Genomic DNA, 14,256 nt, shown 5'->3' on the forward strand with positions numbered 1-14,256 from the left:
GCTCGACCCAAGATTACTGAATCATGAACTCGACCTGAATTCATCATGTTTAGCTCGACTCACGAAGACCTTGAACTCACGATGACTAAAGCTCGTTCAGCTCGACTCCAAAATAGCTCGACATAAGATGAACTCAAGAGAACTAAACTAACTCAGCTCATCTCAAAATTCCTCAATTCCAATAGTTCCAACCCCTCATTTTCCCCTTAAAAATACCAACAAATCATCAAACAAAGCAAGATAAATTGTTAAAGGAAATTTGCGGAAATTTGTTCAACTTTTTTTCTCATCTTAACATCTTCCTCCTGCATGTGTTATGCTATACATTCCATCCCATCGATTGCAATCGACAATAAATTCATTGCTGTTGATACATTTCCTGTTTATTGTGAGTGAGATCTTAAGTTGTATGCTGAATGACAAAGATTAATTGTTTGAGACGATGCAATAAGGAGGGATTGTTGTGGGGGAGGTAAAAATGAGGAATAAAGGGTTGAATTTTTGGGTGTTTTGAAGGTGTTGTTGATTTTTGGGGTGTGAAATAGTGGTGGAGTGTGATCGAGCTAGAAGTCGAGCTAGAGTCTTCTAAGTCGAGCTAGAGTCATCTAAGTCGAGCTAGAGTCTTCTAAGTCGAGCTAGAGTCATCTAAGTCGAGCTAGAGTCTTCTAAGTCGAGCTAGAGTCTTCCAAGTCGAGCTAGAGTCTTCTAAGTCGAGCTAGAGTCTTCTAAGTCGAGCTAGAGTCTTCTAAGTCGAGCTAGAGTCATCTAAGTCGAGCTACACTCTTCTAAGTCGAGCTAGAGTCATCTAAGTCGAGCTAGAGTCATCTAAGTCGAGCTGGAGTCATCTAAGTCAAACTAGAGTCTTCTAAGTCGAGCTAGAGTCTTCTAAGTCGAGCTAGAGTCATCTAACCTAAACTGATTGACCTCCAACTTCAACCCCCAGACTACCCCATCCCCCCCAAAAAATCATAACTTTTCCCGACAAAACAACAAAAATTAATATTTTTTATTTCATTTATTTTAGTCGAAATTTTTATTCCGCAATAAATCCTCATAATCTTCATCCACACAGCTACAGATTGCTATAATTAAATGTTGTTTACAAACTGAAAAACAAGACACAAAAATTTTGTTGAAAATGAATCATAAATTTTTGGAAAGGCAAGAAAAGTTTTTTTTGAAAATTAAATAAATTACTTGAAAGGATTTTTTGACTTAAATTTAATTGTAATTAGCCAAATTTTGTGCTTCTTTTAATTTCTTAAACAGATGTCACGTTAAGATGTGAATGAAGAAGGGTGTATGGTGAGGTGAAGAAGATGTTTGGATTGTCAAATGTGTTACTAAGTAGTTTTTGAGAGGATTTTTTGGGCTGAATTGCAGCATTGATTAAAGTTTAGGTATTCTATGGAGATTTTAGCTTGATTTTCAATAGTGTAGCTCGACTTGGAAGAGTGTAGCTCGACTTGGAAGAGTGTAGCTCGACTTGGAAGAGTGTAGCTCGACTTGGAAGAATGTAGCTCGACTTGGAAGAATGTAGCTCGACTTGGAAGAGTGTAGCTCGACTTGGAAGAGTGTAGCTCGACTTGGAAGAGTGTAGCTCGACTTGGAAGAGTGTAGCTCGACTTGGAAGAGTGTAGCTCGACTTGGAAGAGTGTAGCTCGACTTGGAAGATCGAGAAGAATGTAGCTCGACTTGGAAGAGTGTAGCTCGACTTCGACTTGGTAGAATGTAGCTCGACTTCGAAGAGTGTAGCTCGACTTCGAATAGTGTAGCTCGACTTGGAAGAGTGTAGCTCGACTTGGAAGAATGTAGCTCGACTTCGAAGAGTGTAGCTCGACTTCGAATAGTGTAGCTCGACTTCGAAGAGTGTAGCTCGACTTAGATGACTCTAGCTCGACTTAGATAACTCTAGCTCGACTTAGACGGCTCTAGCTCGATTTGGAAGACTCTAGCTCGACTTAGAAGCATCTATGTAATTCACCCGACTGAATACGTCTCTGACATAAACCACTGCACCACCTACTGTGCCTCTACTCATAACATTTAATCTAAACTTTCATATTTTTTTCTTTATTTTTAAAAATTCTATTTCATAATTTTTTCTAGCAAAATTTATTTACGAATTTATTTTCAAAAACTGACATTCTGTTTACATGAACAAGAAAAACTCAAGAAAAATTTCAACATTTAAAAAAATAAAACAAATATATGTAAAAAAAAGCATCATTATTCATGTTATAATTTCCTGCTAATTAAATTTCATACATGTTTGTGTATAAAGAAAATGGAAAAATTTTTCTCATTGTTTTGTTTGGATGAAAAGAAAACTCAATAAACACAAACAGGCACGAAAAAATCATCATTTGGCGCTGTGTATGAAATTTGAGAATAATTTTTAAAAAGTGGGAAGATTTTTTTTATTTTATACAAAAAAAATTATTGTTGATTGTGAAAACATCCGGGCATAATGGAGTGGATTCGTTAAGACTATGTTTAAATTTGTTAAAATGGAGCATGCTTCAAGATAAATAGGCTTGTTGGGCGAGATGGACTGATTTGTAGCAGATTAGATTCATCTAAGTTGAGCTGCACTCTTCTAAGTCGAGCTACACTCTTTCAAGTCGAGCTAGAGTCATTTTAGTCGAGCTATACTCTTTTAAGGTCGAGCTACATTCTTGTAAGCCGAGCTAGAGTCATCAAAGTCGAGCTGCACTCTTCCAAGTCGAGCTGCACTCTTCCAATTCGAGCTGCACTCTTCCAAGTCGAGCTGCACTCTTCCAAGTCGAGCTAGATTCAAGTAAGTCGAGCTAGAGTCTTCTAAGCCGAGCCAAAGTCACCTATTCCAGAGTCATACCCAAGATTACAACCCCTTACCCAACTCTTAATCAATTCTTTAAAAAATTAGAAAATTTTCAATTTATAAATTATACAAAAATTCTTTCATTTCAGCCTTGTTTGTTTATTTATTGAACCATAAAAATGAGAATAAAATTATAAAACAAGAAAAATAATGAAGAAAAAAAAAACTTATTAGCAAGAAATTTTGTTTATTTAAGATAAAAAATAAACAAAATGAAAAAATAAAAGAATTCTTTTTAGTAGCAATTTGTGTTGCTGCATGTGTGCTGTAAATAAAGCGGCTATAAAAAAAAACGTTATTAATTTACGTAATGAATAATTTTTTGCTAATTTTTTATCATGATTTAAAAAAGAGTCTGAGAGTTTTAAATTGTAAGACCGAAGAAGGCCGAAGAAGGCCGAAAAAGACCGAAGAAGACCGAAAAAGGCCGAAGAAGACTGAAAAAGTCCGAAGAAGCCCGAAAAAGACCGAAAAAAACCGAAGAAGACCGAAAAAGTCTGAAAAAAACCGAATAAGGCCGAACAAGACCGAAAATGACCGAAGAAGACTGAAGAAAACCGAAAAAGGCCGAAGAAAGCCGAATAAGTCTGAAAAAGACCGAAGAAGACCGAAGATTAACCGAATATGACCGAATATGATCGAGGAAGGCCGAAAAAAGCCGAAGAAGAATGAAGAAAGCCGATAATGACCGAAGAACGCCGAAAAAGACCGACCAAAGCCGAATACGACCTAAAAAGGCCGAAAACCCGAGAATACAAGGAAATTCATGAAAGATTAGACATCCTTGTCCTCAAGTCTCAACACACCTTTACAGAACATTCGTATCATATTTAATTAATTAATCATATTCCAAAAACTTTTTCATTATTTTTTCCAAGAATAATTTTAAATGCAAATTAATTTCATGAAAATTGAAACAGAAAACAAAAAAAAGTTTTTTTTGTCACATTTGAAATTAACACTTTTTTTTTTTTGTCTAAATGAAGACTGAGACGAGAAGAATAGGTATGAATAGGTAAAGAAAGGAAGGAAGTATTTTGTAAGTCAGTCTCGTTTTTTTGTGAATATTTTTTTGGAAATTTGTAATAGAAACAATGTGTATTCAAGGTGTGAGACAAGGGATGGATACTTTATGCTCAGTTCAGCTTCATTCTTAGTCTCAGTTCAGCTTTAGTTCAGCTTCAATTTAGCTTCAGTTCAGCATCAGTTCAACTTCAGTTCAGCAATAATTCAACTTCAGTTCCGCTTCAGTTCCGCTTCAGTTCCGCTTCAGTTCCGCTTCAGTTCCGCTTCAGTTCCGACTCAGTTCCGCTTCAGTTCAGCTTCAGTTCAGCTTGAGTCTTAGCTTTAGTTCAGCTTCAGTTCCGACTCAGTTCCGCTTCAGTTCTGACTCAGTTCGGCTTTAGTTCTGCTTCAGTTTCGCTGAAGTTCAGCTTCAGTTCCGCTGCATTTCAGCTTCAGTTCAGCATCAGTCTCAGTCCAGCTTCTCAGAATTCACAAAACATTCAGGTCAACAAACCTCCAATTCCCCTCGTGATGTCCATTACAATTTTGAGGTTAAACATTTTATGAAGATTAAAAACACAACCGCAAGCGTTTCCATCGCCTGTAGCCATCCACAAAACACACAGCATCATCTCTTCCTCATTCCCAATTCCTCAAAAAGTAACAAAATTAACCACAAAATGAATTATACAAAAAAAAGTAAACTTTTTCGTCTCAATTTCTCATCTTTTTTATGTTTGTGTTCTTAATTAATAATTAACGCGATGGAATGAAGGAATGAACACAAAAAAAATGTAATTTCAGTTCCGTTCCTTCACGTTCATCTGCCAAAAATTGTGAAATTATTCTTTGACAATTAAAAGGTATTTTCATAAATTTTTTGTTCCTTTAAGGAACAGCAACAACATTTTAACAACAGCAATAATAATAAGATGTAGGAAATAAGATGTAAATTCACCTTGTGGAAGGTGACAAGGAACAAGGAACGAGCAGCAAGAAAAAAAAAACGTAATCAAAATTACGTGATTTGCGACAAGAAATGTTTTTTGTTTCTTTTGGTGTCGTGTACTTGTTTTTGGGGTGCTGGATGTTGGAATTATTGCTGTTCTGCTTCTGGGGGACTTGAAGATTCGATTATTAAGTCGGTTATGCTTGATGTTCTGAATATTGATTCAATTTAGAAATTCAAGAGCAATTTAAAGCTGAGCGTCAAATATTAAAGACAATTCTAAAGCTGAGCGTCAAAAATTGAAGACTAGTCCAAAGCTGAGCGTCAAAAATTGAAGACTAGTCCAAAGCTGAGCGTCAAAAATTGAAGACTAGTCCAAAGCTGAGCGTCAAAAATTGAAGACTAGTCCAAAGCTGAGCGTCAAAAATTGAAGACTAGTCCAAAGCTGAGCGTCAAAAATTGAAGACTAGTCTAAAGCTGAGCGTCAAAAATTGAAGACTAGTTCAAAGCTGAGCGTCAAAAATTGAAGACTAGTCCAAAGCTGAGCGTCAACAATTGAAGACTAGTCCAAAGCTGAGCGTCAAAAATTGAAGACTAGTCCAAAGCTGAGCGTCAAAAATTGAAGACTAGTCCAAAGCTGAGCGTCAAAAATTGAAGACTAGTCTAAAGCTGAGCGTCAAAAATTGAAGACTAGTCTAAGGCTGAGCGTCAATGAAGACAAATCTGAGGCTGAGCGTCATAAATTCAAATAAAAAGTAAATTTAAGAAAAACAAAATGAAATTGTCATAAAATAAAACAAAAATTCAGTCGCAAAACATCACGCACGGCAAGAATGTGAGAAGAAATGACTCCCTAATGAGCGATAAAGAATTCAGCCCTTTTAATCGCTGCCTGTAACAACACAAAAAAACATTCTTAAAGGAAGCCAAGTGAAATTTAATTTCTAAAATCATAAAATCGTTAAGCAGCAAAAAAATTAAAATTTTTTTCGGGAATTTTATCGACTTTAATTTTAGTTTTCTTTAATGTCTTTAAATGCTGTTAAGGCGGGAAAATTACACGCAATTTAAAGGCTTATTCCTTGTAATTTTTATAAACTTCTCGACACTTTTTGTTGTTGCTTTAACCATTTTGGCGCTCATTTACATAAAATTTAATATTTTTTTGCTGTGGGATTTTTATGGAGATTTTTGTGGATATTGTCTTAATTTGTAATTGAAAATTTTGAAGATTTTTCATAATTTTTTATTATTTCGACTATTTTTTAACTTTTAAATCCTTCAGCATCTGCCGAAATTCCAATTTTTACTCTCACAAATACACAGGAACAAAAAAAAAATCAAATTAACTCAAAAAAAGGAACAAAAAAAATTAGATTTATGCATAATTAATTGAATGATAATAAATCAAAAGAACTGAACAGCTCTCGCCTGTGTGCGGACTTTCCATTTTCTTTCATTTTTAATTTCGCGCTTTCTTCTGACCCTTCGTGACTGCCAAAATGTGGATTTTAATGCTGCAATTTGTCCAATTTTTTCTTCATTGACGCTCAGCCGTAAACTTCAATTTTTGACGCTCAGCTTTTTACTAGTCTTCAATTTTTAACGCTCAGCCTTAGACTAGTCTTCAATTTTTGACGCTCAGCTTTAGACTAGTCTTCAATTTTTGACGCTCAGCTTTGGACTAGTCTTCAATTTTTGACGCTCAGCTTTGGACTAGTCTTCAATTTTTGACGCTCAGCTTTAGACTAGTCTTCAATTTTTGACGCTCAGCTTTGGACTAGTCTTCAATTTTTGACGCTCAGCTTTAGACTAGTCTTCAATTTTTGACGCTCAGCTTTGGACTAGTCTTCAATTTTTGACGATCAGCTTTGGACTAGTCTTCAATTTTTGACGCTCAGCTTTAAGTTTAGTAGTGTAAATGCGCCTTAACCATTAAATCCCAAAATCTCCTCAACTTCCTAATCCTGCCCGTCCACTTTCCGCGCTTATTTCTCCAACATCCGCACAATATTCTCTTGAATATTACAGTATTTAGTGTGGAAAACACACAGATTTTTCAACTGTTAATAATCAATGAGCGAAAATGAAATAAAAATCTTCGGATAGCAGCAAGCACCCCTAAGACAAAAGTAGTGGATATACGGAAAAATTGTTTATTGTTTTGGTATTTTTGCCGTTTTTTTCATTCTTTTTATTTTATTTAATTCGAGTTTATCATGAAGATTGTTTATTTATTGTCTTTATTAAGAAAATGCGGGACGAAAGTTGAGAGATGAAAATGAAGGGAGCGAAAATGACAAAGAGGGGTTGGAGGGGTGGGGGAAATGATAATATTGAGATAAGAGTGGAGAGTTGGAAGTTTAAGGGGTGATTTTGAGGGAAATTTTTTATGATAATTAGAAACTTTTAATATAATTGGCTTGAATTTTGAGGATTTTAAATTCAAATTGACGGTTATTTTGGGTATATGAAGGAGTTGTGGGTAAGCTGGGTGTCGTGGCACACCTTAGAGATCCAACTGAACTGAAATCGCACTCGGCATGCGATTTATGGTATTTTTGTATGCCGCAATACAAAGATTGTCCATCTAGGACAATGTCAGATAAGGAAGACTCGGTCGTACCCCTTCCTAGTCCTATGTCAGGAGGCCACATCTACTCTACCCCCTTTGACAATGCCCTAGCCTGGCAAAATCTTCTTCCTCTGCTTTCAAACTCAAAGCTGAGCATCAAAATTGACAACAAATTCTAAAATCCAACTCGACAAATTCCTTCAATACTCCAAAAAATTCATCATAGTTTAACACCCCTTAGTACAATGATTGGCAACTTTTCTACGCACTAGTGTGCTACTATACCTCATGTTCTGTGCTGTTTCAATCATTCCTTACTGCCAAGCTATGGCTTAGCACAAAAAGGGTTCCCCACAACTCCCTCAAATCCCATAAAATTCAATTTTTCATCAAAATATTCCAATATAAAAAAATGATCTCAAAAATGGTCAATTTTTCTAAATTCTAAATTGAAATTCAATAGCTGGTCGTAAAATAATAAAAAGAAAATATTATCAAACATAATAAAAGATATGCCATTTAAAAAAATATCCTCTGGCACTCAACACACACAGCTCAGTATTGAAAAAAGTATCAAAAGTGTTGAAACGATTGAGGGGAGGATGGAAGGTAGCAAAGGATAGACGGCAAGTGTTATAAATTGGTGACATATGTGTCGATTATTAAATTTTTGTGATACTTTTTTGCACATTTTTGGCGACATTGAGGCTGATTTTGAGGATATTCTGAAGATTTGAGGAAAATTTGCTCAAAAACTCAAATGTGAAGACACCTGAACCTCAAAAACTCAAATGTAAAGGCACCTGAACCTCAAAAACTTAAATGTGAAGGCACCTGAATATTAAAACTCAAGTGTGAAGGCAGCTGAACCTCAAAATTCAAATGTGAAGGCACCTGAACCTCAAAAATTTAATTGTAAAGGCACCTGAACCTCAAACATTTAATTGTAAAGGCACCTGAACCTCAAAAACTTAAATGTGAAGGCACCTGAATATTAAAACTCAAATGTGAAGGCACCTGAACCTCAAAAACTCAAATGTGAAGACACCTGAACCTCAAAAACTCAAATGTGAAGGCACCTGAACCTCAAAAACTCAAATGTGAAGGCACCTGAACCTCAAAAACTCAAATGTGAAGGCACCTGAATCTCAAAAACTCAAATGTGAAGGCACCTGAACCTCAAAAACTCAAATGTGAAGACACCTGAACCTCAAAAACTCAAATGTGAAGGCACCTGAACCTCAAAAACTCAAATGTAAAGACACCTGAACCTCAAAAACTCAAATGTGAAGGCACCTGAACCAAAAAACTCAAATGTGAAGACACCTGAACCTCAAAAACTCAAATGTGAAGACACCTGAACCTCAAAAACTCAAATGTGAAGACACCTGAACCTCAAAAACTCAAATGTGAAGGCACCTGAACCTCAAAAACTTAAATGTGAAGGCACCTGAATCTCAAAAACTCAAGTTTGAAGGCACCTGAACCTCAAAAACTCAAATGTGAAGACACCTGAACCTCAAAAACTCAAATGTGAAGGCACCTGAACCTCAAAAACTCAAGTGTGAAGACACCTGAACCTCAAAATTTTCTCAAATGTAAGCAAAACTCTAAATTACCCCCAAAAAGCCAATCATCCCATCCCAGTCACCCCACCAACGTCTTCCTACTTCCAAAAAAAATTACCATAATTTCTGATCAAAAACGATAATTGTCTACACACCTATTACATGTTCCTGCACATATTTTAATAACAATAATCGTGCATGCAAACAAATTTTTTCCCTTTTTTCAGCCAAAAGAGTCTTTGCCGTCTTCAGTCTTCCTACTTAAGAGCAATTTTTATTCATAACAAAGCATTCACAAGGCACTGAACATTATCGCAGTCACAAACATCATTTAATAAAAGTAATGGCTGAGACAGTAAATGAATGTCCATTGATTATTCTATTCACATAATCACTTTCGTATCAAGTCGCAGTCCCTTTTGGTTGTTGCTAGTTTTTTATTAAAAAGTGTTCTTCAATTTCACCTTCGTCATAATCCATTTGAATTTTTATTGTTCAAGTTTTGTTAGTTGCTGCCTTTTTGGGATGAACTTTTGGGTATGCAAAATATTGATAAGAGAATTGCGAAAAGTTGGGGATTGGCGTTGAATTGCTGTCATTTTGTCTTTTCGGGTCTTTGTCGGGTCTATTCGGGTCTTATCGGGTCTTGTCGGGTCTTATCGGGTCTTTTCGGGTCTTGTCGGGTCTTATCGGGTCTTGTCGGGTCTTATCGGGTCTTATCGGGTCTTATCGGGTCTTTTCGGGTCTTATCGGGTCTTTTCGGGTCTTATCGGGTCTTTTCGGGTCTTATCGGGTCTTATCGGGTCTTATCGGGTCTTTTCGAATCGTGTCTGGTCTTTTCGGGTCTTTTCGGATCTCGTCGGGTCTTTTCGGTTTCTATCGGGTCTTGTCAAGTCTTTTTGGGTTATGTCTACCCTCCTTTAATCCTTCTATCAATCCAAATTATCCAATAAACCATTTCAGTCAACCCTCAATCAACTCAACCCCCCTCAACAAATCCGTCTCAAAACTTCCTTCCTGCATCTCCATCCTCTATAAAACAAGAAATCGCCTTCCGAAAAATATCGACAACAGCATAAAAAAAAAAGTTTGACAATAAAAAAAATGTGAAACAGGAAAATTTTGTTCAGATGTTTTGTTTTTTCATCTTTTCAGCTTTCTGCTGATTCTATTGCTATTGATGCTACTCCGTTTGGCACATTCGACAACAGGAAAAGTCATTGAAATCATTTAGGATAAAAAAAAAAATCAAGCGACAGAAAAGTTTGTTTTATTATTCATTCATACAATTGAGTTTGATGTGCAAGAGAGAGATAACCCTTATCTGGGAGTGAGATGTGGCAGGGGTAGGTGGGTTGACAAGGGTAAAGGCAGTGTTCCTCAAGTTTTTTATACTGAAGATCAATTGCAAATAGTTCAATAGTCTATAATTCATTATTTTGCATTATTCTGCATAACTGCGCAAAATTGCGCGCATAGTTGCGCATGTGTGCGCAAACTTGCGCAAAGCTAAAAACAGTTGTCTATCGTGGCAAAATAGTCTAAAATTCATAAAATTCAAAAAATCAATCTAAAGTGTCCGAAAAAAGACTACCAACCCTTCAAAAATTCGATACAAATGCCATCGACGATTCCTCAACAAAAAGCCTCGAAAAAAGCAAAACAAAAACAAATGCAATGACATGACATTGATGGTTGGAGTCGATATGACAATGAAACGGTAACATATCAGCATGACAATTGCCATGTCGGCGGCTTTGTTTAAACGAAATTTTTTTCATCGCTTGTTGCCTCTCTCGAATCTATATCTCGATGTGCTGTACAGCATTTATCCACAAATATTTTTCAATTAGCAAATGACCATTGACCATATTGAGCTACATATTTTTGCTTACTTTTCCTTTTTCTCTTCGCGATTGTGAAATTGAAATTTTTTTTTCAACATATTGATTTAAATTTTTGTATTGATATGTTTGGTGGATGGGATGGGAAATTGGGATTGTTGACTGTTAATATTTATTTATGATTTTTTTTTCAATATTTTGGAATTGTTTGGAGTTATTTTAATTTTTTTAATATTTTCTGCAATTTTTTCAACGTTTTTTTAAATTATTTTTTAATTTTTTAAACTTCAATTTCATAAAATTGTAAATTTTCAATTTTTTTTTAAAATTTTTAAAATCTTGTAAAAAATTTAAAAAATTTAAAAAATTTAAAAAATTTGTAAAAATTGTAAATAGTTTTATAAATATTTAATAAAAAAATTAAAAAAATTAAAAAATTTAAAAAATTTAAAAAAATTTTATAAAAAATTCAAAAAATTAAAAAAAGAATGTTAAAAATATTTTAAAATTTAAAAATTAAATTTAAAATTTGATCTTTGTTTTTAATTTTAAAAAACAGCTTTTTTCAAATTCAAAATTGCAATAAAAATTCTAAATATCCTCAATTATTATTCCACATTCCAAGAGACAGCACATTACCCAACTCACTCAGTCCACACATTCAACACAATCACCATAATAATCACCTCCATTATCATCATCAGCATCAAGGAACACAAAACAAGCACAAAATAATTATCATAACAATAATTGAGTATCGTCAACAATGGAACTAGACACAAAAAAGTTAAATGCCGAGAGGTTAAATAGCAATTATTGCTAAATTAAAAGAGAAAAGACCAAAAAAGGAGGAAATTCACTAACCTGAATTTGATGCCAACGTGACTCGAGCATTTTTTGCTTTTTTGTTTCCTATTTTTTGGAGTTTTTCTCACAAAATTACACAAAAAATTAGTTTTTTTTTTATTTTTTTCTTTTGTTCTCACAAATTGGTTAGTTAATAAATGACAAGAATTGGGGGTTAATTTAGTTAAATTGTTAGAAATTGTTTTTGGTTAATTTTTAATTTTTTAAATTGTTCAATTTTAGTTACAAATTTTTAAGGTTTTATTAAACTTTTACATAGAAATTTGAAATAGTTTTTTGAATTTTTTTTTTTGCTGATTTTTTCACAATTTTTTTGAAATATTTCAAATTTTGTTATTAATTTTTCAATTTCAAATTGAATTTTAAGTTTACTTTTGATCTTAAAAATTAAATTTTTGAAATTTTTTCACTTTTAAAATAATTTTTTTGTTTATTCTTTTACTATAAAAATTATTTTTTCTTTTAAATTTTGAATAATTTGGAATCAGTTTTAATCTATTTTGATGATTTTTCCTTAATAACTGTCGAAAATTAATAGAAATTCACTTTTTCACCAATTTTGCACTAATTAAATAAATTAAAATTGAAATCAAAATTCTTTAAAAAGTTCAAATTTAAAACATTTTTGATAAATGTTGAGTTCAAAGAAAATCGTGAATAATTTTTGATTAGCAAAATTTAAAATTTAAAAATTAGTGACAAGTCATTAATAATTTTCAATATTTTAAATTTCTTATTTTAAATTCATAAATTTGATATTTCAGTTTAATAAAAAATTAACAAACTAAAAATTCAAATTTCTGACAAATTTTTTTATGAAAAGTCTAAATTCAAATTTTAATTTAAATTTAATTCAAAATTTTAAAGTTTTATTTTGAAATAGAATTTAAAATTCGGAAATTCAACTTAAAATCTAAAATAGTCCTAATTTTCATTAAGCTTTCAAATTTCAAAATTAAAAATTAGATATCTCATTTAAGAATTCAAGTTTCAAAATTGAAATTCAAATTTAAATTTAAAAAAATTATTTAAATTTCAAGTTTAAAAATAAATTTTTAATTAACAAATTTGAGAATAAATTTTCAAATTTAAGAATATAAATTCAAATTTACTAATTCAAATTTGAAATGTTAAATTCGAATCTAAATAAAACGAAATTTCAATTTACTTTTCAAATGCATCTTCAACGTCCACAATCCTTAAAAATTCCCTCACACATATCAATGACATATGCAACACGTGCAACTGCACATTCAACTTCAACTAATCAATTTTCCACGATTTTCTTTCTCAACACAAAATTCAAATTTCAAATTTTCCCAACAGTTTTCACAAAATTTTCAATTTTCACCTTTTTCCAAATTTTCTTTTAAAATTTTCCGTCCAAAAATTTTTCGTAATTTTTCCTTATTTTTTTCTACGCAAAAAAACAATCTCCCGACCGCACGTGTTGTGCTGCACAATAGAACTGAGTGGGGTGCCCAGCATAAAGTCACAACTTTTTTTTCTTCACCTTCGTGTGCGTTTCCTCCTTTTTTTTGTTGAGTCTTGTTGTGTCGGAGATGCCGAAAAATAAAAAAAAAATTTGTTCCTATTTTGCTTATTGTTTTCCTTGTTGTGTTGTGTACATTGGCACAACAACTGAAAAAAAGAGATACAACACAACAACAACAACAACAATTAATGGAAAAATGGGAGGAGGAAAAACATTTTCCTTCGGCGGATTTTCGGCATGAAATTTTTTTTTTTTTTTTGCCACTCGTGTTTTGTATTTTGTTATTTTATTGTTTTGTTGTGCTGTTTTGCTTCTTCCTTTTTTTTGCTGCTGTGTGCTCGATGTTGTTTGTGTTTTCTTCTTCGTGTTGCTCGTGTTGTGTGACATGCGAATTTATGTTGCATGGTTGTGGACTTGTTTTTAATGTTGTTGGATGCTTTTTTAAGGAGTTGTTGGGTGAATTAATTGGATTCTTATATAAATTTGAGCTTTTAAGGAAATTTTCTGGATTTTTTGCAATTTTTACATAATTTTCTGGCTTTTTTTGAATTTTAAAAGACAATTTTGTGGATTTTTTTGAGCTTTAAAAGAAATTTTATGGGTATTTTGCATTTATAAGAAAAATTTTCAATTTTTTAAGCAATTTTTTCAAATCATGTTGATTTAAAAAATTCATATTAAAAGTTAAATATGAATTTATTAATTTTAAAAATATGCATTATGTAATTTTATTTAAAATTGCTAAATTAATTACAAATTTAATTCAAATTTGAAATAATTCAGAACAAAAAGCTGCAGCATCAGCTCTCTTCAATCATCTCATCATGACTAACAACAAATTCTAAATTCATGTGTAATAAAAAAGGAATTTTCATCTACAATGTTGCATAGTAGACCAATTTTGAATGTTGTAAAACATTGATGTCCTTATTCTGATGTTGAATCAATGTTTTGTTGCTAATATTTGCATGATTTGTAAAACAATCATCTGGTTAAGGCTTTTTGAGATGGAATTAAGGATTCTTGAGTTTGAGACTGGATTTTCAAGGTTTGTCGAGAATTTGACTTTCCAGGACTCAGATGTATTCTC

At 32.9% G+C, this 14,256-nt stretch overlaps 1 protein-coding gene across 5 annotated transcripts in view; it reads right to left on the minus strand.

Annotated features, from left to right (window-relative positions):
- The window catches only part of FoxP (forkhead box P), a 142,871-nt gene extending 131,074 nt beyond the window's left edge, over positions 1-11,797 (minus strand). For all 5 annotated transcript variants that reach the window (XM_070638852.1, XM_070638842.1, XM_070638834.1 and 2 more), the window contains exon 1: positions 11,669-11,797. In XM_070638852.1, the coding sequence (XP_070494953.1) occupies positions 11,669-11,698 (30 nt within the window). In that variant the 5' untranslated portion in view covers positions 11,699-11,797. The remainder of the gene's footprint in view (positions 1-11,668) is intronic.
- Positions 11,798-14,256: the final 2,459 nt, after the last annotated feature.

Source organism: Chironomus tepperi, unplaced genomic scaffold, assembly GCF_022539635.2.
Source record: "Chironomus tepperi strain 1889 unplaced genomic scaffold, CSIRO-AGI_Ctep_v1 contig_13, whole genome shotgun sequence".
In the NCBI taxonomy this organism is placed as follows: domain Eukaryota; kingdom Metazoa; phylum Arthropoda; class Insecta; order Diptera; family Chironomidae; genus Chironomus; species Chironomus tepperi.